We start from the raw sequence: 27,248 nt of genomic DNA on the forward strand, positions 1-27,248 counted from the left end.
GTGATGCCTTTGCCCTAGGGTCTGGGCTAACTCCCTTACTGAGGGACTCTTCAAACCTTCTTCAAAAGCCTAAACCTGTAAAAGATGAATGCCTCTAAAATGTGTATCATAAAGGTCAAGGAGCTAGGATTTGCTGGCTGCAGCTTCCTATCAAGTGTATATTCAGTGAGTCGCCTGGTTTGTGGCTTCATAATGTGTGAAACAGCTCTGAGGTGACTTAACCATAGTTCCACACTGGCACTGCCAATTAAACTCCTCTCTCCAGCTGGGAATGGAAACAAACAAACAAAACTCATAAGAAAATCAGGAGGGTCAGAAAATTCATTGGTCACCTAAACCAATCCAGTTTCTACCACCACAACAGAACCCAACAGACATAATCAGGGCTCTAAATTCTGTGAGGAGTCCACATGAGCATAATAAGAGCTATGGCCTATCTAATCCTGAGTCCTGTTCTCACAGATGAAACCTGAAATCAGAACCTGAACACAAGAGCACAGTTCAGACAGACAGACAGAACTACACACACACACACACACACACACACACACACACACACACTGATAGGCATACAGAGACGGGCTGCAGACCCATTCTCCCCCCTCACACAATGGTAATCATATCAGAGGAGAAGGTCTGGAAAAAGCTAATGTCTTCACCTGCTGAGAAGTGGTTTAGGACAATGGTCTTTAACTTCCAAACCCTTACCAACCAACCCTCTAATAATCAACAATACATTGAATCAAATGTAACAATAAATACATTGCTTATCCATTTACCTGTCGAGTTATGTCTCAGGATAAAGAGGAATGGTCGGTTTGCCACAACCTGCTTGTGGGACAGGCTCATGATTGCTGTCAAATGCATGCCTACAGTATATTTTTTACAAAGGCAAAAACAAGCACAAGGTTCAGACAAAAGGAAGTGTTTTTCAAATGAAAAGATACAGTAACAACCTAAATTATTAGCTCTGTCATAGCTACTCAGAAGTAAGTCCTTTTGAGTTCAGCTGTGCTTACTCTGCCAGTGGGTAAAGGATTGCATCCTAAAATATATACAATCCAAAAATAACAGCGGTAACGTATAGCAAAACTGAAATAGTAGCCCTAAATTCCAACAAGGAACAAGGTAAAAGATAAAGGACCCTTAGATGCTTAAGTCCAGTCAAAGGTGACTATGGGGTGCGGCACTCATCTCGCTTTCAGATTGAGGGAGCCGGCATTTGTCCACAGTCAGCTTTCTGGGTCATGTGGCCAGCATGACTTAACTGCTTCTGGCACAACGGAATACTGTGGCGGAAGCCAGAGCGCACGGAAATGCCGTTTACCTTCCCACCACAGCTGTACCTATTTGTCTACTTGCACTGGCATGCTTTCAAACTGCTAGGTTGGCAGGAGCTGGGACAGAGCAACGGGAGCTCACCCCATTGCATGGATTCAAACCGCCGACCTTCTGATCAGCAAGCCCAAGAAGCTCAGTGGTTTAGACCACAGCACCAAGGAACATGCTGACATAAAACATGGGTTAAGTCCCAGTGATCACTCCTAAAGCTAAAAACATAGTCCTTTTTCCCAGATGCCTGCCCCCCTTTTTTATTCATTTTTATGTTTTTGTCAGGCACATAAAGCTGAATGCCCACAAATTAAATGTGTGTAAATTGTGGGCTTGCTGTATGCTTTAAAGCAAGCAAAGAAGGAGCCAGGTAGAATAGTCTTGGGATTCTGTTCCATGGACCAGGTGCCACAACCTAGAAGTGTTTTTCTTCCTCTCTCTTTCTCTCACACACATCAATTCCCAGCCAACTTAACATCTATTGGCAGGGACAACTCTGAAACTGAACCATCCTGTGAAATTTGCACTTCTCTGAATTTTGGAATGAAAAGTCTCCAGTCAAGCAGTGGGGAGGGGGAGGAGGAGGAGGAGGAGGAGGAGGAGGAGGAGGAGGAGGAGAAGAAGAAGAAGAGGAGGAGGAGGAGGAGGAGGAGGAGGAGGAGGAGGAGGAGGAGGAGGAGGAGGAGGAGTTTGGACTTGATATCCTGCCTTTCACTCCCCTTAAGGAGTCTCAAAGCAGCTAACAAGCTCCTTTCCCTTCCTCCCCCACAACAAACACTCTGTGAGGTGAGTGAGGCTGAGAGACTTCAGAGAAGTGTGACTGGCCCAAGGTCACCCAGCAGCTGCATGTGGAGGAGCGGAGACACGAACCCGGTCCCCCAGATTACGAATCTACCGCTCTTAACCACTACACCACACTGGCTCTCAACATGCACATATTAGTGAAAATAAAATACAAATATGCATTGTATTAGGGGAAACTACTTGTAAAAAAAAAATGTGCCTATTTGAGAAAATTGCATACAAAATGTTTATATTAGGAGAGATTCACACTAAAATAGGGATGAGAATTTTTATATATAAAAAAGCAAAGTGATGCAGAAATGTGAAGACTTGAACAATAGAAAAATGAAAAATGAAAAGAAATCCAAATTGACAGTTTCAACCATCCCTAGTCTTACAATGGAATTTTGTGCTAGAAGTGGTAGGAATCAAAGTAGGGATTTGAAGAGCCACATATCAGGGCGATGAAAAGTGAATGGCAGTGGTGTTCTGGTTAGAGATGAGAGGCACAGCAAGCAGAGGCCAGAGAGAAGAAATATCCCTGCAGTAGTCTGGGAGCATGACCTGGACTTGTAGGCAAGAGATCACGAAGGAAGGGGTGGGTACCTGCTGTGTTGGTTTTTTCAGAAGCAGTGACGTGGCCCATACAAGAACAAGGGAAGCGTTGGAATCAAAGAGCAAATCAAGGCTTTGTAGCTAATCAATAGAGAGAGTCATGATTTTGCCCTTAAGCACCAGAGAACAAATGAGAAATATAGGGCTTAAGTCATGGACTTACAAACCCAAGTGATAATTTAGGGAGGGCTATGATTTTTTATGTGTCCCATAGAATTTTACGGTGCTAGGGCTCTGTATTTTATAGATAAGGATAATTCCCGAAACATGCGTCATTTCTTATAAAACGTGAGCTGTCCAGAAAGGAAAAGAGAGCCTAAAGCAGCCTTTCTCAACTTTGGGTTTCCAAATGATGTTGGATTACAGTTCCCATCATTCCTAGCTAGGATGCCCAGTGGTCAAAGATGATGGGAAGAGATATTGTTGCCATCCATCTGTCTGATGGAGTTTGCCTCCAGGGGTGAAGTCAAACTGCTGCATTAGCAGCATCAAAGTGACCTCCCCAGGGTGCAATCCTGAGCAGTGTGTATGGAGGTGCTGGGCTGCCCAGACGACAAAACCCCATTTCTCAGCCCCACTGGAAAGCAGAGCAATAGTCAAACAACATCTACATGGCAGCAGGTTGGGGAAGACTGGTTTAATATGGCTTGGTCAGTCAAACAAAGGATGCTTTTCAAGAATAAGAGTTCTATCAGCTGTACATATATGCCAATACCTGGTTGGGATTCCTTTACACTAGCTCATCGCAGCCATAATTCCTGATTGCCTGCACTTCTAGCATATTCTGCCCCTCTACTGAAAGCATGGGGGTTGGGGTGGAATCAGCTGCTGAGTGATGGATAAAAAGGAATGTTTTTTGAAGTGGCAGGTACTTGAAAGGCAAACAGCCAAAGTGTGTGGGAAACAGTTTTCCAAAATGCTTAAATGAATGCATAATACCATCCAATTGCCTGAAGGCCCATAAGGACTGCTGTGCTCTGCTGCCCAGGAGGACTCTCCTGTTGGGTGTCTGAGGGCCCTGCTCCTCCTGCCACTCACCATCTGGCCTGGGGCGGGGCCTGAAGGCCCATAAGGACTGCTGTGCTCTGCTGCCCAGGAGGACTCTCCTGTTGGGTGTCTGAGGGCCCTGCTCCTCCTGCCACTCACCATCTGGCCTGGGGCGGGGCCTGAAGGCCCATAAGGACTGCTGTGCTCTGCTGCCCAGGAGGACTCTCCTGTTGGGTGTCTGAGGGCCCTGCTCCTCCTGCCACTCACCATCTGGCCCGGGGCGGGGCCTGACAGGCCCATAAGGACTGCTGTGCTCTGCTGCCCAGGAGGACTCTCCTGTTGGGTGTCTGAGGGCCCTGCTCCTCCTGCCACTCACCATCTGGCCTGGGGCGGGGCCTGAAGGCCCATAAGGACTGCTGTGCTCTGCTGCCCAGGAGGACTCTCCTGTTGGGTGTCTGAGGGCCCTGCTCCTCCTGCCACTCACCATCTGGCCTGGGGCGGGGCCTGAAGGCCCATAAGGACTGCTGTGCTCTGCTGCCCAGGAGGACTCTCCTGTTGGGTGTCTGAGGGCCCTGCTCCTCCTGCCACTCACCATCTGGCCTGGGGCGGGGCCTGAAGGCCCATAAGGACTGCTGTGCTCTGCTGCCCAGGAGGACTCTCCTGTTGGGTGTCTGAGGGCCCTGCTCCTCCTGCCACTCACCATCTGGCCTGGGGCGGGGCCTGAAGGCCCATAAGGACTGCTGTGCTCTGCTGCCCAGGAGGACTCTCCTGTTGGGTGTCTGAGGGCCCTGCTCCTCCTGCCACTCACCATCTGGCCCGGGGCGGGGCCTGACAGGCCCATAAGGACTGCTGTGCTCTGCTGCCCAGGAGGACTCTCCTGTTGGGTGTCTGAGGGCCCTGCTCCTCCTGCCACTCACCATCTGGCCTGGGGCGGGGCCTGAAGGCCCATAAGGACTGCTGTGCTCTGCTGCCCAGGAGGACTCTCCTGTTGGGTGTCTGAGGGCCCTGCTCCTCCTGCCACTCACCATCTGGCCTGGGGCGGGGCCTGAAGGCCCATAAGGACTGCTGTGCTCTGCTGCCCAGGAGGACTCTCCTGTTGGGTGTCTGAGGGCCCTGCTCCTCCTGCCACTCACCATCTGGCCTGGGGCGGGGCCTGAAGGCCCATAAGGACTGCTGTGCTCTGCTGCCCAGGAGGACTCTCCTGTTGGGTGTCTGAGGGCCCTGCTCCTCCTGCCACTCACCATCTGGCCTGGGGCGGGGCCTGAAGGCCCATAAGGACTGCTGTGCTCTGCTGCCCAGGAGGACTCTCCTGTTGGGTGTCTGAGGGCCCTGCTCCTCCTGCCACTCACCATCTGGCCCGGGGCGGGGCCTGAAGGCCCATAAGGACTGCTGTGCTCTGCTGCCCAGGAGGACTCTCCTGTTGGGTGTCTGAGGGCCCTGCTCCTCCTGCCACTCACCATCTGGCCTGGGGCGGGGCCTGAAGGCCCATAAGGACTGCTGTGCTCTGCTGCCCAGGAGGACTCTCCTGTTGGGTGTCTGAGGGCCCTGCTCCTCCTGCCACTCACCATCTGGCCCGGGGCGGGGCCTGACAGGCCCATAAGGACTGCTGTGCTCTGCTGCCCAGGAGGACTCTCCTGTTGGGTGTCTGAGGGCCCTGCTCCTCCTGCCACTCACCATCTGGCCCGGGACGGGGCCTGACAGGCCTCACAGGGACGATTGCTGTCACTGCTGCTGCGGCCCAGGGGGATCCGGAGGGGTGCAGAGTTCTTTTTAAAATGTTTTAAAATTTTCCTTTTCCTTTTTATTTCTTTATTATTATTATTATTGTCATTATTATTATTGTATATGCAGGGGTGGGGTGGGGGTGGGATGGATGTTTAGTTGGGAATTTGTTTGATTTTGATGGATTGTAATTTTTACAGTTTTTTATTTGTATTGTTTTTTGGGGTTTCTTTTTTGTTTTGTTTTCATTGTTTTAATGCCTTATTTTGTTTTTAAGGGGAGGGGTCAGGGCTGCCGGGGAGTGGGTCCCAGCCAACAAAATGGCTGCGGCATGTTCCACAGGGGGGGATGCGTTGGGACAACCGATCTCAGTGATCTCGGGTAGGAGGAGGAGTTACGCTAAGACCAGACCATGTCATTACAGAGAAGGCAGGTTTAGTCGTTGTCTGAGGACTATCCCTGCCTCCAGGTCTGGTCCTGACCAGATGGATACTAGAATCAGCAAGGGATACCCACATGACCTGAAGGTGCTGCTGTGCAATGCCAGGTCAATGATTCATAAGACCACTGCCATCCATGACCTGATCATGGATGGAGGATTTGACCTGGCATGTGTAACAGAGACTTGGTTGAATGAAGCAGATGGGCCTGTTCTTGCCGCTGCTTGTCCACCAGGTTTCTCTTACGCACAGCAACCCAGGCCTTGTGGGCGGGGAGGGGGGGTTGCAGTGATTTTTAGGAAGTCATTAGTTTGCACCAGGCGTCCTATTGGGAAGACCCAGTTTTCTGAGTGCATGTTCTGGAAGTTGGGCAATAGGGGCAGTACAGGATTCCTTTTGGTGTACCGACCTCCCCGCTGCACCAAGGATTCCCTGCCCGAGCTGCTTCAGGTCGTGGCGGATGTTCTCCTGGAGACGCCTAGTTTGGTTGTCCTAGGGGATTTTAATATCCATGCCGACACGACCTTACAAGGGGCCGCTCGGGACTTCGTGGAAAGCATGGCCTCCATGGGGCTGTCCCTGAATAAGTTTGGCCCAACCCATAGCCGCGGACATGCCTTGGACCTGGTGTTTACCTCTACGGATGTTGGTGATCTGACACTAACTAAAAGTGAAACAAAAGAAGTGCCATGGTCAGATCACTTCCTGGTGCAACTGGACTTCTCCGCGACCCTTCCCCTCTGCAGGGAGGTGGGACCGATTCGGATGGTCCGCCCCCGCCACTTAATGGATCCAAATGGTTTCCAGAGAGTGGTAGGGGATGCTTTATCCCATGTTGATGGCCTTTCAGCTGATTCCCTGGTGGCCCGCTGGAATGTGGAGTTAACCAGGGCTATTGACTGTTTGGCTCCGAAGCGCCCTCTCCGATTGCATGGAGCCCGGAGAGCCCCGTGGTTTTCCACGGATCTGAGGGCAATGAAACAATCGTTGAGACGGCTAGAGCGCCGGTGGCGGATAACTCATTCTGAAGCTGACCGGACACAGGTTAGAGCTCAATGTCGAGCCTACCAAGTGGCGGTAGCGACGGCGAAGAAAACTTTCTTCGCCGCCTCTATTGCATCTGCAGAAAACAGCAGCAGGAGACTTTTTCAGGTGGTCCGCAATTTAGCGGAACCACCTGCTACATCGGGGCCCAGTACGGGCCACATGATCTCCTGCAATGATTTTGCAAAGTTTTTTGCAGATAAAGTCGCTCAGATTCGGGAAGAGGTAGACGCCACCGTGGGAGCAGGGCCGGGGCGGGAGAGTGCTAGAGTCCTGTCTAGTCAAATTGCATGGGATCAATTCCAATCTGTTACCACCGAGGATGTGGACAGGCTGCTTGGACGAGTGAAACCAACCACCTGTCTCCTTGATCCTTGCCCATCCTGGCTTATAAAAGCTAGCCGGGAAGGACTGGGTGATGGGCTTCGTGGGGTGGTGAATGCTTCCCTCCGTGAGGGAGCCTTCCCAGACCCGCTGAAAGAGGCGGTTATCAAACCACTTCTTAAAAAACCATCTTTAGATGCGGCCACGATGGCCAACTATCGCCCAGTCTCAAATCTTCCATTCTTGGGCAAGGTGATTGAGCGAGTGGTTGCTGAACAACTCCAGGCACGCCTGGAAGAAGCGGACCATTTGGATCCCTTCCAGTCGGGATTCAGGCCTCATCATGGGACTGAAACTGCCTTGGTCGCACTGGTTGATGATCTCCGGCGGGCCAGGGACAAAGGTGAGAGCTGTTTCCTGGTTCTGCTGGATCTCTCAGCGGCGTTTGATACCATCGACCATAACATCCTTCTGGACCGTCTTGAGGAGCTGGGGGCACTGTTATACAGTGGTTCCGCTCCTTCCTCCTGGGCCGTGTTCAGAAAGTGGTGGTGGGGGATGAGTGTTCAGACCCCTGGGCTCTCACTTGTGGGGTGCCTCAGGGTTCTGTCCTCTCCCCCATGCTTTTCAACATCTACATGCAGCCGCTGGGAGAGATCATCAGGAGGTTTGGGCTGGGTGTTCATCAGTATGCGGATGATACCCAGCTCTACCTCTCTTTCAAATCAGAACCAGTGAAGGCGGTGACGGTCCTGTGTGAGTGTCTGGAGGCGGTTGGAGGATGGATGGCGGCTAACAGATTGAGATTGAATCCTAACAAGACAGAAGTACTGTTTCTGGGGGACAGGAGGCGGGCAGGTGTGGAGGACTCCCTGGTCCTGAATGGGGTACCTGTGCCCCTGAAGGACCAGGTGTGCAGCCTGGGAGTCATTTTGGACTCACAGCTGTCCATGGAGGCACAGGTTAAATCCGTGTCCAGGGCAGCTGTGTACCAGCTCCATCTGGTACGCAGGCTGAGACCCTATCTGCCTGTGGACTGCCTCGCCAGAGTGGTGCATGCTCTGGTTATCTCCCGCTTGGACTACTGCAATGCACTCTACGTGGGGCTACCTTTGAAGGTGACCCGGAAACTACAACTAATCCAGAACGCAGCAGCCAGACTGGTGACAGGGAGCGGCCACCGAGACCATATAACACCGGTCTTGAAAGACCTACATTGGCTCCCAGTACGTTTCCGAGCACAATTCAAAGTGTTGGTGCTGACCTTTAAAGCCCTAAACGGCCTCGGTCCAGTATACCTGAAGGAGCGTCTCCACCCCCATCGTTCTACCCGGACACTGAGGTCCAGCACCGAGGGCCTTCTGGTGGTTCCCTCACTGCGAGAAGTCAAGTTACAGGGAACCAGGCAGAGGGCCTTCTCGGTAGTGGCGCCCTCCCTGTGGAATGCCCTCCCACCAGATGTCAAAGAGAACAACAACTACCAGACTTTTAGAAGACATCTGAAGGCAGCCCTGTTTAGGGATGCTTTTAATGTTTGATGTATCATAGTATTTTAATATTCTTTTGGAAGCCGCCCAGAGTGGCTGGGGAGGCCCAGCCAGATGGGCGGGGTATAAATAATAAATTATTATTATTATTATTATTATTATTATATCTGACATGTGTGGATGTGACTCTCCAGGGTAGGAATGTAAGAGAACATCATTTTCTGTTCGGCTATTTTTGTCACATGCCATAATGTTTCTGTTCCAGTGCTGTTCGTCTTCCACCCAAAATATGTTATTCCTTACTGTTGCGAAGCTGCATAATTTATGTGATTCACATAATCAACTGTGCAATCAATTATATAAATCAAACGTGAAAATTGCATAGTTATATTGCCATTATTCCAGTTACAGATAGGTAGCCGTGTTGGTCTGCCATAGTCAAAACAAAAAATTCCTTCCAGTAGCACCTTAAAGACCAACTAAGTTAGTTCTAGGTATGAGCTTTTGTGTGCATGCACACTTCTTCAGATACACTGAAACAGAAGTCACCAGACCCTTCACCCCTTGCTTTTTCCTGTAAGACCTATTGCAGTCGTTAAGAGTCGTCAACAGGCTCATCACAGCTATCTGCCAATCACCCATTCCCACCACCCTTCTGAGTAATACCCCTCCCCACCTTCTCACTATATAGAAGGGTCTGGTGACTTCTGTTTCAGTGTATCTGAAGAAGTGTGCATGCACAGGAAAGCTCATACCTAGAACTAACTTAAGGTGCTACTGGAAGGAATTTTTTGTATTGCCATTATGTTATTTCACCCCATTCATTTAAATGCAAAGGAAGTGCAATGCAGATTTGGGGGGGGGACCATAATCAATTACATATTGTTTGTGGACTGAGTCAATTAGCTCACTCAGGACAGCATGAGACTCTTAAGGTTGTGGGTTCAAGCCCCATGTTGGGCAAAAGATTCCTGTATTGCAGGGGGTGGACCAGATGACCCTCACTGTTCCTTCCAACTCTACAATTCTATGATTATATGAAAGAGACGGGACGCGGGTGGTACTGTGGGTTAAACCACAAAGCCTAGGACTTGCCGATCAGAAGGTTGGTGGTTCGAATCCCTGTGATAGGGTGAGCTCCCATTGCTAGATCCCTGCTCCTGCCAACCTAGCAGTTTGAAAGCACGTCAAAGTGCAAGTAGATAAATAGGTACCGCTCCAGCAGGAAGGTAAACGGTGTTTCTGTGCGCTGCTCTGGTTCACCAGAAGCGGCTTAGTCCTGCTGGCCACATGACCCGGAAGCTGTACGCCGGCTCCCTTGGCCAATAAAGCGAGATGAGCGCCGCAACCCCAGAGTCGGTCACGACTGGACCTAATGGTCAGGGGCCCCTTTACTTTTACTATGAAAGAGACATGAATTTCAAATACCAATCACATCCACTAGATTGCTTTCCCTTCCAGGCATGGGGTGGACAAATGAATATATTGCCACTCCCTACCTGGGGGTGTTGGAGATCAAACATGGGACCTTCTGAAAGCTAAGCAGTTGCTCTGCCCCTGAGCTACAGCCTATAGAATTTGCTTAGCTAAATCATCTGCAAAGCTCCCTCCTGTCCTGTCAACCGATGGGATATTCCAGTAGAAAAAGCATAATATTTTATAACCTACTTCGTTCAGCCATCATGAACTGTAGATCAGTTTCATGGCCAAGGGGACATGATGCCTATGTATTAACATAGCTGAATGTGTCACAGATTAACAATATTCCTTATACCTTTTTAGTAAAAAAAGAAGATTTCCTGTAAGAGATCAAACCACCATGTGCCATCAGTTAAGCCTCCAAAATATGACTCAGAAGAAGAGAAGCAATTGTGAAATCCTGTTAAATGCTTTTCACTTTTCGGATCACCTACCGTTCTGAGCAAAATCTTTGCAAGTGGAAAATGAGTTACAACATTCTCCCCCACCCGCTCTGCCGCTTTATAGTTACAAATCATCAAAAGGCAATTGAGCCATTACTGGGAAATTCTTATACACCACACCGTTGTTTTATAATATGGCATTTTCTTTAGGGATTTCTCAAAAGCTATCAAGGATAATAACCTGCTAGAGATGCATTGAGTTGAAGAAGTTGAAATCTCAAGATACGGCTCTCCATTTTGAAACTCATTTGAAGGACATATTTGTGACTATATTCACTTTTAACTATAGTTATTACCTTCCCTGCAGGCATTTGTCAAACTGAAAGTTTAAAATGGGCCACATAAACTGCAAAATGTGCTTTAGAAGAGTGGTTTAAATCTGAAAATACATTTGCCTTTTCCCTCTTTTCTTTTACTTTTTAGCAGAAGGCACTATGATAGTAGCGAACTATGCCATTAAACTAAATATGAGCTTTTGTTCAGATTCTTATTAACACCCTTGCTTAAGTGAAGGTAATCATTTGCAAAGTGACGTTATATACTGTACCACTTGCATACAAATATGGCATGCAAAACGGTCAGCAAAGCGGGCACACTCCTGTCCAGGGTTTCCTGAGCACCACAGGCATTCAAGCCTTTGATCTGTACTTCTTCCAACTGTGAGAAAAATTGGGCTTGCAGAAGGGGTCCAGATCATGTAAGCCAGTCTGCCACATGACCCGGAATACCAGGGTTCAAGCTGCCACTCAGCAATGAAGTTCACTAAATGACCTTGGGCCAGTCCTCATCTCTCAGCCTAACCCATGGGTAGGCAAACTAAGGATCTGGCCCAATCGCCTTCTAAATCCGGGCCACAGATGGTCCATGAATCAGTGTGTTTTTATATGAGTAGAATGTGTCCTTTTATTTAAAATGCATCTCTGGATTATTTGTGGGGCCTGCTTGGTGTTTTTACATGAGTAGAATGTGTGCTTTTATTTAAAATGCATCTCTGAGTTATTTGTGGGGCATAGGAATTCATTCAATTTTTTTCTTCAAAATATAGTCTGGCCCCCCACAAGGTCTGAGGGACAGTGGACCGGCCCCCTGCTGAAAAAGTTTGCTGAGCCCCTGGCCTAACCTGTGAAGCCAAGGGCTCAGCTGCTCTTCTACTTGTCTCATGCCTAGACAGAACATGCTCAAGTGTTGTTTTGCTTCTGCTTTCTAGGCATGGGTCTGAGCAGTTTCCTTCATGCCCCACTCTTTTCCCAGGGTTAACCCACTCCTTAGTGCTAAACTGGAGCAAACATCAATCCAGAAAAAAACCAGAACTACTGTTTGTTCTGATTGGGTGCTAAAGAGTAGTTTTCCCCAGTAGAAAGCCATGGGACCAAAAGAAAGTGTGCATAAACCCTAAACAGAAAGGGTTCCAAGGATCAGATGGAGAGGGAGAAAATCATGTACATCACCATATTGAGCTCTTTGGGGAAAGGTGAAATATAAATGTCATTAGGGATAGGCAAATCTGTCAGTTTTGGTTTCTCTCAGTTCTTCGGTTTTCCAATCTTAAATACAGTTCTCCAAATTTGCACAGTTTATGATTTTTTTTAAAGTCCTCGTGAAAGTCCACTCACATTTTACTGTGCATTTCTCTTTATACACACATTTGTAAGCAATTTTGCCTAAGATACATATTTTGCAAAGCAATTTCTCCTGACATCAATTCTGGTATGGTGCTTTCACTAATATATGCCTTTACCCTGTGAATTTTTATAAACATCGCTTAACTGGAAAAATGCATTGCTAAGGGGAGATCGTAGGAATGGCCCTTTAGGATGCATATGCATGAGCTCAAAAGAATACAGCAGCTTTTCTCTCCCATAGGCATATAAGCATCAGCCCAGCCATAGTCTGACGCATGTTCATTTAAAGTACTTGCACACTGAACAACAATGAACTTCACATTAGATTGTGCTCCATTGGCCATTGCATTCCTGAGAGATGTCTGCAGAAGAACTTCCAGTGAATTCAGCCCTTAAACAGGAAGAACCTTGGAAGACAGAGCCACGTGGCTGATTCCCAAATGAGTGTGAGTTCTAGGACTGCAGCCTTTCAGATCATAGAAATTCAGGCGGCATCTTTTGCATCGCTCTAGACTGCTGAGAAGCACTAAATATATTCCGATGTGTCTGGAAGGCTACAAAGTCATTAATTATTGATGCCACTAACAAATGGCTCCTCTGGGTCTTGACTTTTAGACCCTCGTGCTTTGGGGGCAAATGCGTTCTGCCTAAATTATAAGTTAACCAAAGGAAAACCAGAGGGCTAACAGAATAACAACAGTTCAACATCTCCTCTCAAATTAGGACCATGCCCTCTACTGCATCCTTTGTTTTCTTGCCCCAGTGAAGCCCAGCAAACTCCAACAAGCTCCAGACCTGAACTGGTGCTTGTATAAAGTATTCCAGTCTCTAAATGACCCTCTTCTTCAGCTGCACATTAGTGAGCTGCATAAAACTTGCTTGGATTCCGGGGGGGGGGGGGCTTTTCTGTGGTGGCCCCAAGCTTGTGAAATGCTCTCCAAGGGGAGCCCCACTAGGCACCTTCATTACATATCTTTAGGTGCCAGGTAAAAACATTCATCTTCGCCCATGCCTTTGTTTAATTTGTCAATCTATGGCCTTTTAAACTGCGGGGGTTAGGGGTGGGTTTTTTTGCTTGTAGTAACTATGTTATATATTTGTGTGTGTTTTGTATTGAAAACCACCCTGTGATCCCAGGATGAAGGGTAGTATATAAATTGAATTAATTAATAACAACCTATGCTTGTTCATATGCAGCTCAACCTCCAGCTCCCATTCACCCCAGCCACCATGACCAATGTGCATGGATGATGGTACTTGTAGTCTAGAAATGTCAGGAGGAGGAAAGGTTTGCCATGCCTGCTGTAGAGCATTTGTCTCTTCATCTCCCAGGGCTCCCCTGTCCTTACCCTGACATGCAGCTTCCTTCCATAGACATGGATGTTAGTGGCATCCATAGATGTATGGAAGTGAGAGCTGGATCATAAAGAAGGCCGATCGCCGAAGAATTGATGCTTTGAATTATGGTGCTGGAGGAGACTCTTGAGAGTCCCATGGACTGCAAGAAGATCAAACCTATCCATACTGAAGGAAATCAGCCCTGAGTGCTCACTGGAAGGACAGATCCTGAAGCTGAGACTCCAATACTTTGGCCACCTCATGAGAAGAGAAAGCTCCCTGGAAAAGACCCTGATGTTGGGAAAGATGGAGGGCACAAGGAGAAGGGGACAACAGAGGACGAGATGGTTTGACAGTGTTCTCAAAGCTACCAGCATGTGTTTGACCAAACTGTGGGAGGCAGTGGAAGACAGGAGTTGCCTGGCGTGCTCTGGTCCATGGGGTCACGAAGAGTCAGACACGACTAAACGACTAAACAACAACAACAAATTATTTCCCATGAATATTATTGCCCACAAGTGTATATACAGTTTAAAAAGTACAACCCTTTGACCTTTTGGGCACCTAACATCAGCCCATCCCATCCAAATATGGTAGCCTAGATCTGGTCATGAGACATTCGTCCTGATAAACCGAATAAGATCTCTGTCATGTCATTACCGGCAGATGCTGCTGCTTCACTCCCATCTTCATGCACCTCAAAACAGACTTTTTGAATGGCTTTAGAAATGTGGACATCAGCAGAATCTGAGAGGGGAATGAATGATAAAGAGTTCACATATGATGCATGTGTCGTTATTAATCTCAATCCTGCCTATAGAGAAGGGGGGAAATCACATGGGATTGTTCAGAGCAAAAGACAAGTCTTATGCAGCCATCCGGTCTGCAACACAGCCAACCAGATGCCGAAAGAGTGATCACAACTTGTCTCCTGCTATTGTCACCCAGTTACCGATATTCAGAACCTCAGTTCCTGGAGGTAGCATGCAGCCTTCATGACTAGTAGTCCAGTCAACCTTGCAAGGTGCCAAGAGAAGCGCTCCCTCGAGGTGTGTATTCTGCAGTTACTCACTTTCCCACGTGGGACAGTGGTGAGCAGTTCCCGACATCTTCCACTGCTATACTGTAGCCAACAAAAATCCAGCCACTGTTACCACAGCTGCTATTAGACTCCAGACATTTCTCTCAGAGACTAATGGCAGTCTCTGGTGCTATTAGGAAATTCCCCTCAGAGACTAAAGGCAGGCATGTGTGTGTGGATTTTTGTCAAGTACACAGTGGGTAAGGAGAGCATTTTCAATGTCTGCATGGTCCCAATAAACGGGTGGGCTGATGTGGGGTGGAGAGATAAGCTGACATTAATTTTTTTAAAACAACACAGCAGCAATTGACATATTTTGTGTCCCACCATCTAGTTCAGCCCCGAGAGATTAGCAACAGTTTCATGGCTGCCTCTGCTAACACTTTATTCCTTGAACATGCCTTCTCCTGAGAAGGAACTTCCTCATTGGCCTTGAATTTTTCACAAAGTGATTTGTGTGCTGTTGTTCTTTTAAAAAAGAGGGACATGAACATTTGTAACAAAACTTTTAACAAACTTCAAAATTCTTTAGCTGTTTCACCTAAGGAAAGACCACGTTTCACATGTGCTTCCCTCTGAGGTAAAAAAAACCATGTGGTAATTCTGTTCTGAACATTGTTCCTTTTCATGCCTTTGCTTGAAATCTGGGGTGAGATAAGCAAGGATTCTGTCACAGAATAATAACTCCTCACTCTTTTTTATAGTTTTAAAAACCCTAAATGTTTAAAAAGCAGGGTGTTCCTTTGTCCTTGAACGAAACACTGAAACACACTTTGTTAAAAGTACATGATTACAGCAGACAATAAGGACCGAAAACACAGATAAAATGTTCGCAGCAGCAACCATCAGCATAATAAATCAAAGCACCTGTTATTCCAGAAAGGTCACAGCCATTATTAAAAATCTCAGTAACGTTGAGAGGCTGGATAATCTCTTTCAAGTCCACCACTTGCTCTATTTTAAACCTGTAGGAAGTGAACATATAGAATCAGTGTTGGCTGATTCCTGTTAGAACCAGCTAGGTGCAAGGCAGAGACACCAGTAATAGCTGGAGCCCTAGTCAATGAGAGGCAGAGCCAACTAATTCTAATTTTGACCCAGCCCACCTCCCAGCTGAGTTCTACACTGGCAACACAGAAATTAAGGAGGAGGAAGCTGACAGACATTGCTGCTCCCTGATCTGGACATAAGAAAGATGGCGGGGACCTGCTGAGGAAATACTAAAGGTGATGGGACACATTCACCCTAATGGAACAACCTCTACAAAGGTATGGAATTGGGCTGTGCAAAAAAGCATTAAGGTATCCTTGGTCCACCACGGATAATTTTCTTTCTTTATGTCTCAGTTTCATTCAAGCTGGAGAGTCAGAATATGGTGGGCCCTGGAATATCCCTCCCTTCGAAGCAGTTCCATCTGGCCTCCCTTTGTCAATCCTAGATGTGAGGAGCATCTATGGCAATGGGGTTTCGCAGTTAGTGATTAGAGGAAGAGGCATGGAGCCTTGGCCCTCTCCCAAACCAGTTGATGAGAAGGGATCTTAAAAACTTCCCAAATATTGATCCCTATTGGAGGGGAGGGTGTTTTACTGCTTCTGTTGTAAGTTGGATCCAAGGTCTCTGTGGTGAGGAGGGTGTTGTTGCAGATACAGTGGTACCTCTAGTTGTGGACTTAATCCATTTCGGGGTGCCGTTTGCACCCCCAAAAATCCGCAACTAGAGCATGTGTGTGGCATGATCAAGCGCTTCTGTGCACGCATGAAGCGCGAAGATCACTTCTGCGCATGCGTGAAGTGCACCAATCGCTTCTGCGCATGCGCGTGGGGCGAACCCAGAAGTAAACACTTCTGCGTTTGCCGCGTTCGTAAGCTGAAAGTCCATAACAAGAGCGGAACACAACTAGAGGTACCACTGTACAATGGTAAGTAAGGAGTCTGCATTTATCTCTGCAAAGGCTCAGACAGACAATGTCCTTGATGAGCCTATACATGCTTTGCAAGATGAGAGATAAGGAGAAGCATTTTAATTTGTGGGGGAAATATAAATATATATCTAAGAAGCCTTTTATGGCATTTTAATGAGGTTTGGCTCTGGCAGTGTGACAATGCAACACTATATGTGCCTACCCAGGAGTAATTCCATTAAGGCCAATTGGGTTTACTCCCATGCAAGTGGAGATGTGATGGCAGAAGATTTACTACACCAGATAGATTTTGAATTTTTCTTTATAGATATTATATGAAGGCTATGACAGGCGCATTTTGACAGTTTCATTGGATGTATTATGAGGGATATACAGTAATAAATCATCCTGATTGTAATAAGAGTGGTTGGAGTATAGTAATTGTAGTAATTATTTTACTTGGTTTTTCTGCTTAAATTATGGATTGGATCTAAGTTTGTATCTTTTACTAGCATGCCCTTGGTTCCTCTTTACCCATATTTTAAAGATGAATTGGCTGTATTAACAGGCACTGCTTCATTTGTTCTGCTTTCCCAGATTATCTTTTTCCCTTCACCCACCCACAACTCTTTGCAGGTGAAAATACAAGGGTGCTGGTGTTTCTATTCAGCACTCCAGAAATGATCACTATCTGAGCTCCCTGAGCCCTCAATTTTTACACACTGCTGAAGATTCTTTCCCACCTACTGGTTCATTTATTTTGCACCAGGCTATTTTAAACTTCTGGTTGCACATATTATGGAACCAGTAGGTCTTGCAGCCTATTCTCAGCCCTTAATTTGAGTGTTTCTGTTCAGGTTTCCTGACAAACAACCAAGCCCTCCTCCAGTTTATTCTGAGCTATACAGGACTCGAAGGACTCAGCCAACCATGCAGTCCACCAAGACACTAGCAACACATGCTAACATTTAAAAACAGACACAGTTGGGACAGTAAGTACAAGAAAAAAGGAATTAAAACAGGGATGGGAACCTTTGGCCCTCTAGATGTCATTGGACTATACATCCTATAATCCCTGACCATTGGCTGTTGATGGGAATTGGAAGCCATCTACATTTGGGGTGCCATCTCTGGATCAAGGCAGTAAAAGCACAAGGGACCATTACCAGCTTCACGGTGCTTCTTGGAGGAATAGACATTTTGTACCTGTCAACTCTTAATATAGGCCCTAATTTCATTTACATTCGCTAGAGAAATTAGTAAACACAAACTGCCATTAGCTTAAATAACTGCAAAGCTCCCAGGTCAGTAAATCAGTTTGCCCTTTTCAGTGTCTTAATTCCACAAACTCTTCCATAAGAAGGATTTAAGACCAAAATGGATAATGAGGAAGACCAGATCGTCACAGGGGGCATTACATACCTGGGAAGGCTGATTTCTACATCCTCATCCTCTTCCATCTCAGCAAACCAGCTTTTCATCAGCTGGGCTGTAATGAGTTTCTCGACCTCTTCTATAGGCACATCTTCTGCTGGAAGGATCAGCACGAAACTGAATTCCTCTCCTTTGTACGGCAGCTCCAAGACTTGGTAGCTCACATTATGGTCAGAGAAATGACCTAAAACAAAGAATAGGAAATGTGCAAAAGTCTTAATTACCAGACTGTAATAGGAGAGAGGTGGCAAAACAAGAGCAAATGAAAGAGGATCCCAGAGGCTTCAGACTATTCATTAGACCACGGTGAAGATTTACAGAGCAATCCAATCCTCCCTTACAAAAGACTGTGGCTGGTTTGGGTTGAATGGAGGCATCCCTCCACTCAGCTATGCCAGCTGAGCCAGCCTCCAGCTGGCTGCCAAATACACAGGCAGAAGACCTACAGGTGCTGCCAGGAGTGTAGGAAGGGGGGCGGGGAGGCGGTCCACCCCTGGTGTCATCTCTATGGGGGGGTGATAAAAGCCCCCCTGGGTATCCATAGCTGTGGCACCCCCCTGGGCCCCAATCATCGCACCAATCACGCTCCTGGATGCTGATTGCCACCCCAGTCGCCCCCAATGGGCACCGATCACTGCACCAATTGTTGCCCTGGTTGGCACACTCCACCCCTGGGTGCATGACATGTGCGCTGTTTCGAGTGCCCAAGCGGCTAGCTCCGCCACTGGCTCCATGGGGAAGCTGCTCCGCTTTTGGCTGGCCTCCAGGGCCCTTCTTCTCCTTCCTCCTCCAGGGCTCAGGATGCTTTGCAAGTGCCAGGGGGAGACTCTGTCATGGGCACAGCCAGCCAGGACAGGACACTCTACCACTGAGCTTCATCCCTTCCCCCAGGGAGGGGATAGGGCTGAGTCAGCCTGGGATCCCCTGGCTGGCATCAGGTCCCATCTGTCCGCCTTCCACCATGGCCTGAAGACGAGACAATACTAGTGTTCACACCTATCTCTGTGTTGCATCTTAAATTATGTAAGAGATGCTCTGCCAAGCCATCAGGTTCCAATTTTGCATGTATTTTAGACATCTCTGTAAAGTGAGGTAGCCAGAGCACTTCTGAGTATCAATTTTTTGAGAGTGAGGAGGCAGAACAGTCAGTGGTGGAGCATATGCCCGTGCTACCCAGGGTGGGCATGCTCCTGAGGGGGGAGGGGCGTGCTCCCAGGGGGGCTGAGGGTGCCCTCCCAGGCACTGGATAGCCACTCAGGTGCACGGAGCGGCACGTGCCCTGCAGCCGGGGTGGAGCTGTAGGCACTCGTCTTCCAGGTAGAATGAAAGGCACACCCACCGATCCTGTTTCCTTCCTCTCCGCTTCCCACCCCTCTGTTGTTTGCTCGCTTGCCTCCTTCCCGTCCTGCTCCCTGCCTGCCTGCCTGCCTGCCTGCCTCCTCTAGCCAGGAGCATGGGGCACCAGTGTCACACACGCCCGTGACTCCCAAGCCTACCACAAGCCGAATGTCAACCCCCCCCTCAGGGATAACACCCAGGGCGGTCCGCCCCCACCACACACCCCTTTCTCCGCCACTGAGAACAGTCAACAGCTTTATAAGACCAAGTGGAACCTTATTGGTTCCTTGAGTCACTTGACCACGGCTGAATTGATAACTGCCTTTGGCCATCTGCAGTAATGGCATGGAGGCAGGTGCTTCTCCTGATAAGCTACCACAGTGGTGCAGCGAGTTAAAGCATGGGCACCTCAGCCACGCAGTCCCTGGTTCAAGGCCCCCTACTGCCTTATAAAGCAGGATCAAACTCACTAATAAACTGAAATGCATACATGAGTCCTTCATTTTGGAAGGGAAAGAGTTTGACATGCTCCGTCCATGATTAATTTAACACATCAGGTTAGATTCAGAGAAAGAGACAGAAATAACGAGCAGAGATCTTGAGATGTGGAAATTATTTGTCTTGTACATGCGCATGATTTAATTGGAATGTCACTATTGCTACTTCACAATTTTGAGGAAAGCGTCCCTTGATCTGCTTTGCCACTTCTCTTTGAAAGCGTCTGCATTTCGTGGGGAAAAAATCCCCTGCGAAACACCACACATTTAAAACGGCACTGTCATACCAACACTTCTGTGCTGTGGTTCACAGTATGCGGTGCACTGCCACCAGAAGATTAGAATAAACGACATTAACAATTAGAAAAGAAACGAAGAAAGGAAGTTTTAAAATGGCACAGGATAGAATGTGATACTTGTCACAGGACTTGTCACAGTTAATTCAATAATTAACTGCAGTGCTATTTTTCTAAAAGAGAGAGAGAGAGAGCTCACCATGAACTCACCATGAACACCTCCCTCATTCTCTTAGAATGGCAATGGCGCCCACCTGAGGGATGCTGGAACAAAGTTCCTGCAAGTTCCCCCTGAGGGGGGGGGAAGCCCTGAGTGACTGTAATAATGGTAGCTTTGGGCAACAGGTAGATAAGCACACAGGAACTCATGGTCCTGATGCAAGTAGGCTCAGAGTTCAACAGAACCTACTGTACTTTTCCTTGTATAAGACTATGTTTTTTCTTTAAAAATCATGCTAAAAAGTGGGGGTCATCTTATACATGGGTAGTGCATAGGGTGGGTGTTTGATTGGTTGCTGCCGTGGCTGTCAGCGGCTATTGTGTGTGTTATTGGTTGCTGCGTCAGTGGGTGGGCAGGCGACTGGCAGCTTCTGCTGGCAATGGGACAGACAGGAGGCAGATTTCGCAATGTGTGCGGGTGAGCAATTTTTGGCAATCCCCTCAAAAAAAACTAAACAACCCTGGGTAATCCTCCCTCCAACCTGCAAAAAAGCTCACAACTCTGTGCCACCTCCCCCCATTTTCTTAAATTTGAGTCCCCAAATTTGGGCATCTTATAGATGGACAAATACGGTAATTGGCTGATCTGATAAACAGATTGGAATATAATTAACCTTCAGATTTTGCACTTCTCTAAAATTTTGTGATGCAATTCATGTCTCCAAAAGCGTACCAGAATGCATTTATAAAATGTCTATTTTAGGATAAAAGGATATTGAATACATATTTTGTGTTAAAATACATAGTTAAGTAGGAGTTTAGATATTATTTTTGTACAGATTGGTTGTTGTTTTTAAGAATCACACCATGGTGAGGAAATGATATGGAACAGACTTAGGAATAAACACATGAGAAATCGACCCAGAGCAGAAATGGACTAATCTACACATCCATTCATACAAACTCATATACAGTGGTACCTCGGGTTAAGAACTTCATTCGTTCTGGAGGTCCGTTCTTAACCTGAAACTGTTCTTAACCTGAAGCAACACTTTAGCTAATGGGGCCTCCCGTTGCCACCACGCGATTTCTGTTCTTATCCTGAAGCAAAGTTCTTAACCCGAGGTACTATTTCTGGGTTAGCGGAGTCTGTAACTTGAAGCGTCTGTAACCTGAAGCGTCTGTAGCCCGAGGTACCACTGTATATGCATGTGAAACCAAGTGGAATGTCTGAATTACCAAGCTTTGCCGTGAGCTGAAGATGCATCATCGGTATCTCAGTCACGGAACCGTCACTTTTAGTGAAAGGCATCAAACTGGTGTCCTCTGCTTTGAACGTCTGCTTCCAGTCCCCTTTGAAGAAAAGGGCATTCACCAACAAAAGTCTAGTCAAGGGACCAAGGTCTCCACTAGTCACGAGGTTCCTGATTTTACCTGCGCAGAAAGAGACTGTCAGTTGTGTCTCGCTGTTTTTCTAATTGGCCAGGATGCAAATTAAGATAAAATAAGAACAATAGCATAGAATCTCAGAATTGTAGAGTTGGGACCCAAGGGTCATCTAGTCCAACCCTCTGCAATGCAGGGATCTAAGCTAGATCATACATGACAGATGGCCATCCATCCAAAGAAGGAAAATCCACCACCTCTCACTGGAGTCTGCTCCACTGTCAAACAGCTCTTACCTCTGTCCATTTTAATATCGCTTTCGATAGGCTTTCATTATGTATTATTTGCTGGTGTAATCAAAATTAATATATTTGGAAAAATATATTTTGGGGGGAGTTGAAATGAAATTTCCACCAGTTTGGTGGATGTTGCTTGGTAATACATCAGTAGGAATTTTTGTAAGAATTTAAAGGAATTTCCTTAAGACTAGCAAAATTTCCTAAGAGGACAATTCCCATATTTTTAGCTTTATAGCATTCACTGTGGAGGTGGAACTAAAATATCTTTTCATAAAGAAATTATGCATTTAATTAGTACACCATGACACAAAAATAATTCCATATATATATATATATATATATATGCAGGTTTTGGTGTCCTCGGGTGTCTTCCCGTGTAAAAGTTGGGGTGTCTAGGCGACGTTTCGACGAGGTCTCACTCGTCATCTTCAGGCTGGTGCTTTCGGCTTCTTGTTACTGGAACAGAGCAGGATCTCAGTGTTTGAGTTCCTATAAATACTGTAGAGGGGGTGTGGTGTATAGCCTCCAATGTTCTGGGCAGAGAGGAAGTTCCCAGGCTAGTGTGCCTTTTCTTCTTTTGTTCCTTAATTACTTGAGAGATATCTTGAGTGATTTCTTCACTCAAGATATCTCTCAAGTAATTAAGGAACAAAAGAAGAAAAGGCACACTAGCCTGGGAACTTCCTCTCTGCCCAGAACATTGGAGGCTATACACCACACCCCCTCTACAGTATTTATAGGAACTCAAACACTGAGATCCTGCTCTGTTCCAGTAACAAGAAGCCGAAAGCACCAGCCTGAAGATGACGAGTGAGACCTCGTCGAAACGTCGCCTAGACACCCCAACTTTTACACGGGAAGACACCCGAGGACACCAAAACCTGCATTCCTGTACCCGTGAAAATCTACGAAAGCAAATATATATATATATATATATATATATATATAAAACATAAATTTAAAAGCATTATGCCTAGAACAAACCTGAAGTTTAGGGATCATAAGTGTGATACTTATTAGGTCTCCTTGGTTACTATTATGGCTTATATGCAAAATGTCAGATTACATTAGTGAAATGAGCATACAAAGCTGGGCTGAATTTTGGAGCTAAAATATCTTTTAAAAGGAGGATAATTTGAACAGTCTTAAATTGCACTGTGTGCACAGAATTTCCCTTTTTTTTTTTCTTTTTTATTCATGTGAATGTGCCTTTAACTCCAGGGCTAGCCCAAGGCATTTTTCCGCATGAGGCAAAAAAACAAAATGGCGCCTCCCCCAGTTGCACCTTCCTTCAGCACTGGCAATAGGGATAGTGTCCTCCACCTCCAGTACAGCTGAGGAGCGCAAGCTAGCTTAGGGTATGTGTAACAAAAGACAAAAGAGGGGAATGGACAGGGGCTCAATGTTTCGGGGCGCCGCTGTGGCCACCCAATTTTTGCCTTCTGAGGCATTTGCCCCAAGCTCTGCCCTTTGAAAGAAGCAACGAGGCCTAACCAGCATGCACTGGGAAGCAAACCCATGCAAGAAAGGGGCAAGGAGCTTTTTTTTACCATCTGTTTTGTTTTCTACCCAAGTACTTATGGCCTCTGCGGAAGCTTTCGTATCTTGGAAATTCACCAGCTTTACAGCTGTCTGAAAGAATTCCTTGTTGCTATGGAGATACTGTTCTTTCACCATGAATCCTTCTTGAAGGTAGAGGGCATTGGCAAGATTAAATGTAAATGCCTTTCCTTCTGAGGGGACGGAGAACAGTGTCTGAAGCGGCTTGAAGGCTTCACCTGAAGAAAATAAGTGTTAAGAGTTAACATCTTCATTTGAAGAACACAAACCAGCTGTGTAATAGGGTAGTTATCCAATACAGACATGCGTTCATAATCCCCGCTTCCTGGCTGAGGTGCTCCCTAAGGTAAGTCTGCAGCAAAGATGAAGAGACACAACACAAATGCTATTATACCTGGAGCAAAGAAAGAGTAAGAATGGGGAATGGCAGAATCACCTCTCCCGAGAACCGAATTTGCTTTTAAATGAGCCAGCCACTCAGGCAAAATGAGAGCAAAGCCTTGATAAAAACAACAGACGGGTTGGTCCAACATCCCTATCTATTAAGTTAGCATTGATCTGAGAGCCAGAAGGGTGCAGAGCAGGAATGGGGGAACTTTCTCAGGTTGAGGGCCGCATTAACTCATGGGCAATCACCCAGAGGCCGCAAGCCGGTGGCATGTGGTGCTAGAGGCAGAAATGGGTGGAGCAACAGGTGCCAACCCTCCAGTCATTCATTTTCCATATGGTTTTCCCAGTAGTGATGTATGGAAGTGAGAGCTGGACCATAAAGAAGGCTGATCACCGAAGAATTAATGCTTTTGAATTATGGTCTGGAGGAGACTCTTGAGAGTCCCATCAACTGCAAGAAGATCAAACTCATCGATTCTTAAGGAAATCAGCCCTGAGTGCTCACTGGAAGGACAGATCCTGAAGCTGAGGCTCCAATACTTTGGCCACCTCATGAGAAGAGAAGACTCCCTGGAAAAGACCCTGATGTTGGGAAAGATGGAGGGCACAAGGAGAAAGGGACGACAGAGGACGAGATGGTTGGATAGTGTTCTCGAAGCTACCAACATGAGTTTGACCAAACTGTGGGAGGCAGTGGAAGACAGGAGTGCCTGGCGTGCTCTGGTCCATGGGGTCACGAAGAGTCAGACACGACTAAACAACTAAACAACAACAGTCATTCATTCATTTATTTTACCCCACCCTCCAGTTGTTGTTAGACTACATATTCCATCAGCCACTGGCCATGTTGACGAAGGCTGGCACTGGTCTGAAGAAGGTTGGTCTAGGAGAAGGGAAGCCCACATTCAATTCCTTTCCAGCCATGAAGCTCACTGGGTGGCTCTGGTTGAAACCAGGAACCAGTGGCGTAGCGTGGGGGGTGCAAGGGGTGCCAGCCGCACCGGGCGCAACATTTTTGGGGGCGCACTCGGAGCTCTCTGCCCCTACCTGGTCCTGGTGGCTCACTCTCTCTCTCACAGTGCTGGCTGCGATGGAAAGGACGAGGCTGCGCGCTCCCCAGCCCAGGCGCCGCCTTCTGCGCGCACACTCGCTTGCAGCTAGAAGCCCTGCAGAAAAGGCCGTCGGGTGCAGGAGCGGCGCCTACATCGCGCTTCCCGGAGGGGGCGCGTCGCCCGCCCGGCATTGGCGCGCGTTTGGGCGGGCTGCGGAGGGCGCGAGCGCTGCGTGCGCCCCAGGAGGCCGGCGAGGGCGGGAAAGCGGGCGGCTCGCTCCTCCCGCGCGCCCGAAGGGGCTTTTTTGGCGGTTCCCCCGCTGCTACGAAGTCCTAAGCAACGAGAAGGAAAGCGCCTCATGAGCATAGCACTGGAGGGTGAGTCTCAACTTTTCTGGACGAGCACTCAATGTGTTGCAGATATTAAGCATAACTTTAAAGCCCTAAAAAAAGAAGAAGCAGCAAAAAAAAAACCACCCCACACGGGGGGGCGTGTTCTAATTCCCTTCTAACTCCGGGTTAGAGCGCAGCACGTGGAGGATGGGTGGGGAAAGAGAGAGGAGGCGGGCGGGCGCGCTGATAGAACGCCAGGCGCGGGGGCCGCCAGGGAGAGCCAGCGCGCGCCCCACCCCAGACGCTCGCGGCCACCGCCGTCCCTCCCTCCCAGGGAAGGCGGGATTAGAGCAAGCGCCCGGGCAGCAAGAAGCGCGCGCGCACGCCGGCCCTGCCCTGGATCCCTCAGAACAGCCAGTCTCTGGGAAAGTGGGCGTGGCTTTAGAACTCTCAGGCAGCAGAGGCCGCCGCCCGGCAAGGCTTCCCATTGGGAGGCGCGAAGGCTTTAGTGGGTGGGGATTGGCGCAAATGTAAGCAGGGCGGGCTAAGAGGAGGAGCCGCTGCCGAGGAGCAGCGGCACCAGCAGCGTTTCCTCTCCCCCCCTCCCCTCCCGTGTCAACAAGCGGGGCGCCTGCGCCGGGGGTTTGCGCATCTTTTCCTCTCATGCGCGGTATTTGCTTCCCGAGTCGGGCCCGGGGTTTGGCCTAGAGCCAGCGGCGGGCAGAGGGCGCAGAGCGATCGGGCGCAGCTCTCCGGCCGCAGCGGCTCCGGGCGGGCGAGCGATCGGTCGGTCCGCTGGCTCAGGATGGCGGACGACTCCGCAGTGGCGTAGCGGGGGGGGTGCAGGGGGGGCGCAACATCTGGGGGTTAGGGTTAGGGGGCGCAAATCCACGGGTTAGGGGGCGCAAATCACTTGCCTTGCCCCGGGTGCTGACAACCCACGCTACGCCACTGCCAGGAACCATCTTTCAGCCTAACCTACCTGACTAGTTTGCTGTGAGGATAAAGTGAGATGGCAGGGGGGCAGCCATGTGTATCACCTTGAGCTCCTTGGGCGGGGGGGGGGGGAGAGAGAGAAGGATACCATGTAATTAATGAATTGGCTATAAACCAGGCCAACTCTGCCAGTGACACAGTCTAGACAGGTGGCTAGAGTGACCCAGTTCAGAAGCCATCTGCCAAGCCACAAGTGGTGCAGACATTTTTATCATCTCCTTGCCGCATGGCCGGATCCTTGGCCCTAACTGAGGTAAAGGAAATCTTTGAGTAGCAAGACGGCACAGCTACCCCATAACAATGCTGTGTATGCATGCACAGTGCATTTCTAATAATAATTTTAAAGTGCATTACAGTTTTTAAAACCTAGCATATGGGTCAACGCCATCAAATTATTTATCATCCTAGTGCACAGTTTTTAACAACCATGCTACTTTGCTGTCTATCTTCATGCCCTCTAATAAAATGCATCAACTTGGACATAAAAGCTACTGGCCATATCCTCTGGAATTGTTCCATTATTAAAGGCGCATCAGCATTTTCTCCTCTTAATAGTCTTGAATGTTTCCTTCTTTTTATTGTAGAAATCTAGCCCTTGCAGATTTAACAAGGGCCCCTTAAATTTTCCCGGATTCAAACTTCACGAATGTATCCTTGAAGGATGCCAGTTCCAGGAGTCTTGAAGGATGCACAGGGCTTCTGAAATGGTTATGGTAAGCTTGTGAAATTGACATGGTCTCAGGGAAAGGGTTAGGAAGGCCTAAACTCCCTCACCATAGCCCAGACATTCAAAACATAGCTTGCTGTTTTGTGTGGTGGTCCCCAGTATTGCTGCAGGTTTGAGGCAGGGGGCTAGTCAGGGTGCACGGCAGGGATCCTGCCCATTTCTTGACCCTCCCCCATGTCACCCTG

General features: G+C 48.0%; 1 protein-coding gene across 2 annotated transcripts in view; it reads right to left on the minus strand.

Annotated features, from left to right (window-relative positions):
* Positions 1-27,248, minus strand: part of SERPINI2 (serpin family I member 2) — a 51,967-nt gene that overhangs the window by 6,749 nt on the left and 17,970 nt on the right. For both annotated transcript variants that reach the window (XM_081862624.1, XM_081862623.1), the window contains exons 3-8: positions 23,557-23,784; positions 21,561-21,755; positions 18,020-18,215; positions 15,565-15,662; positions 14,277-14,363; positions 780-869 (exon numbers count right to left, since the gene is read on the minus strand). In XM_081862624.1, the coding sequence (XP_081718750.1) occupies positions 780-869; positions 14,277-14,363; positions 15,565-15,662; positions 18,020-18,215; positions 21,561-21,755; positions 23,557-23,784 (894 nt within the window). The remainder of the gene's footprint in view (positions 1-779; positions 870-14,276; positions 14,364-15,564; positions 15,663-18,019; positions 18,216-21,560; positions 21,756-23,556; positions 23,785-27,248) is intronic.

The sequence above is a fragment of the Podarcis erhardii genome (assembly GCF_964252035.2).
Source record: "Podarcis erhardii genome assembly, chromosome: 5".
Taxonomy (NCBI): Eukaryota; Metazoa; Chordata; class Lepidosauria; order Squamata; family Lacertidae; genus Podarcis; species Podarcis erhardii.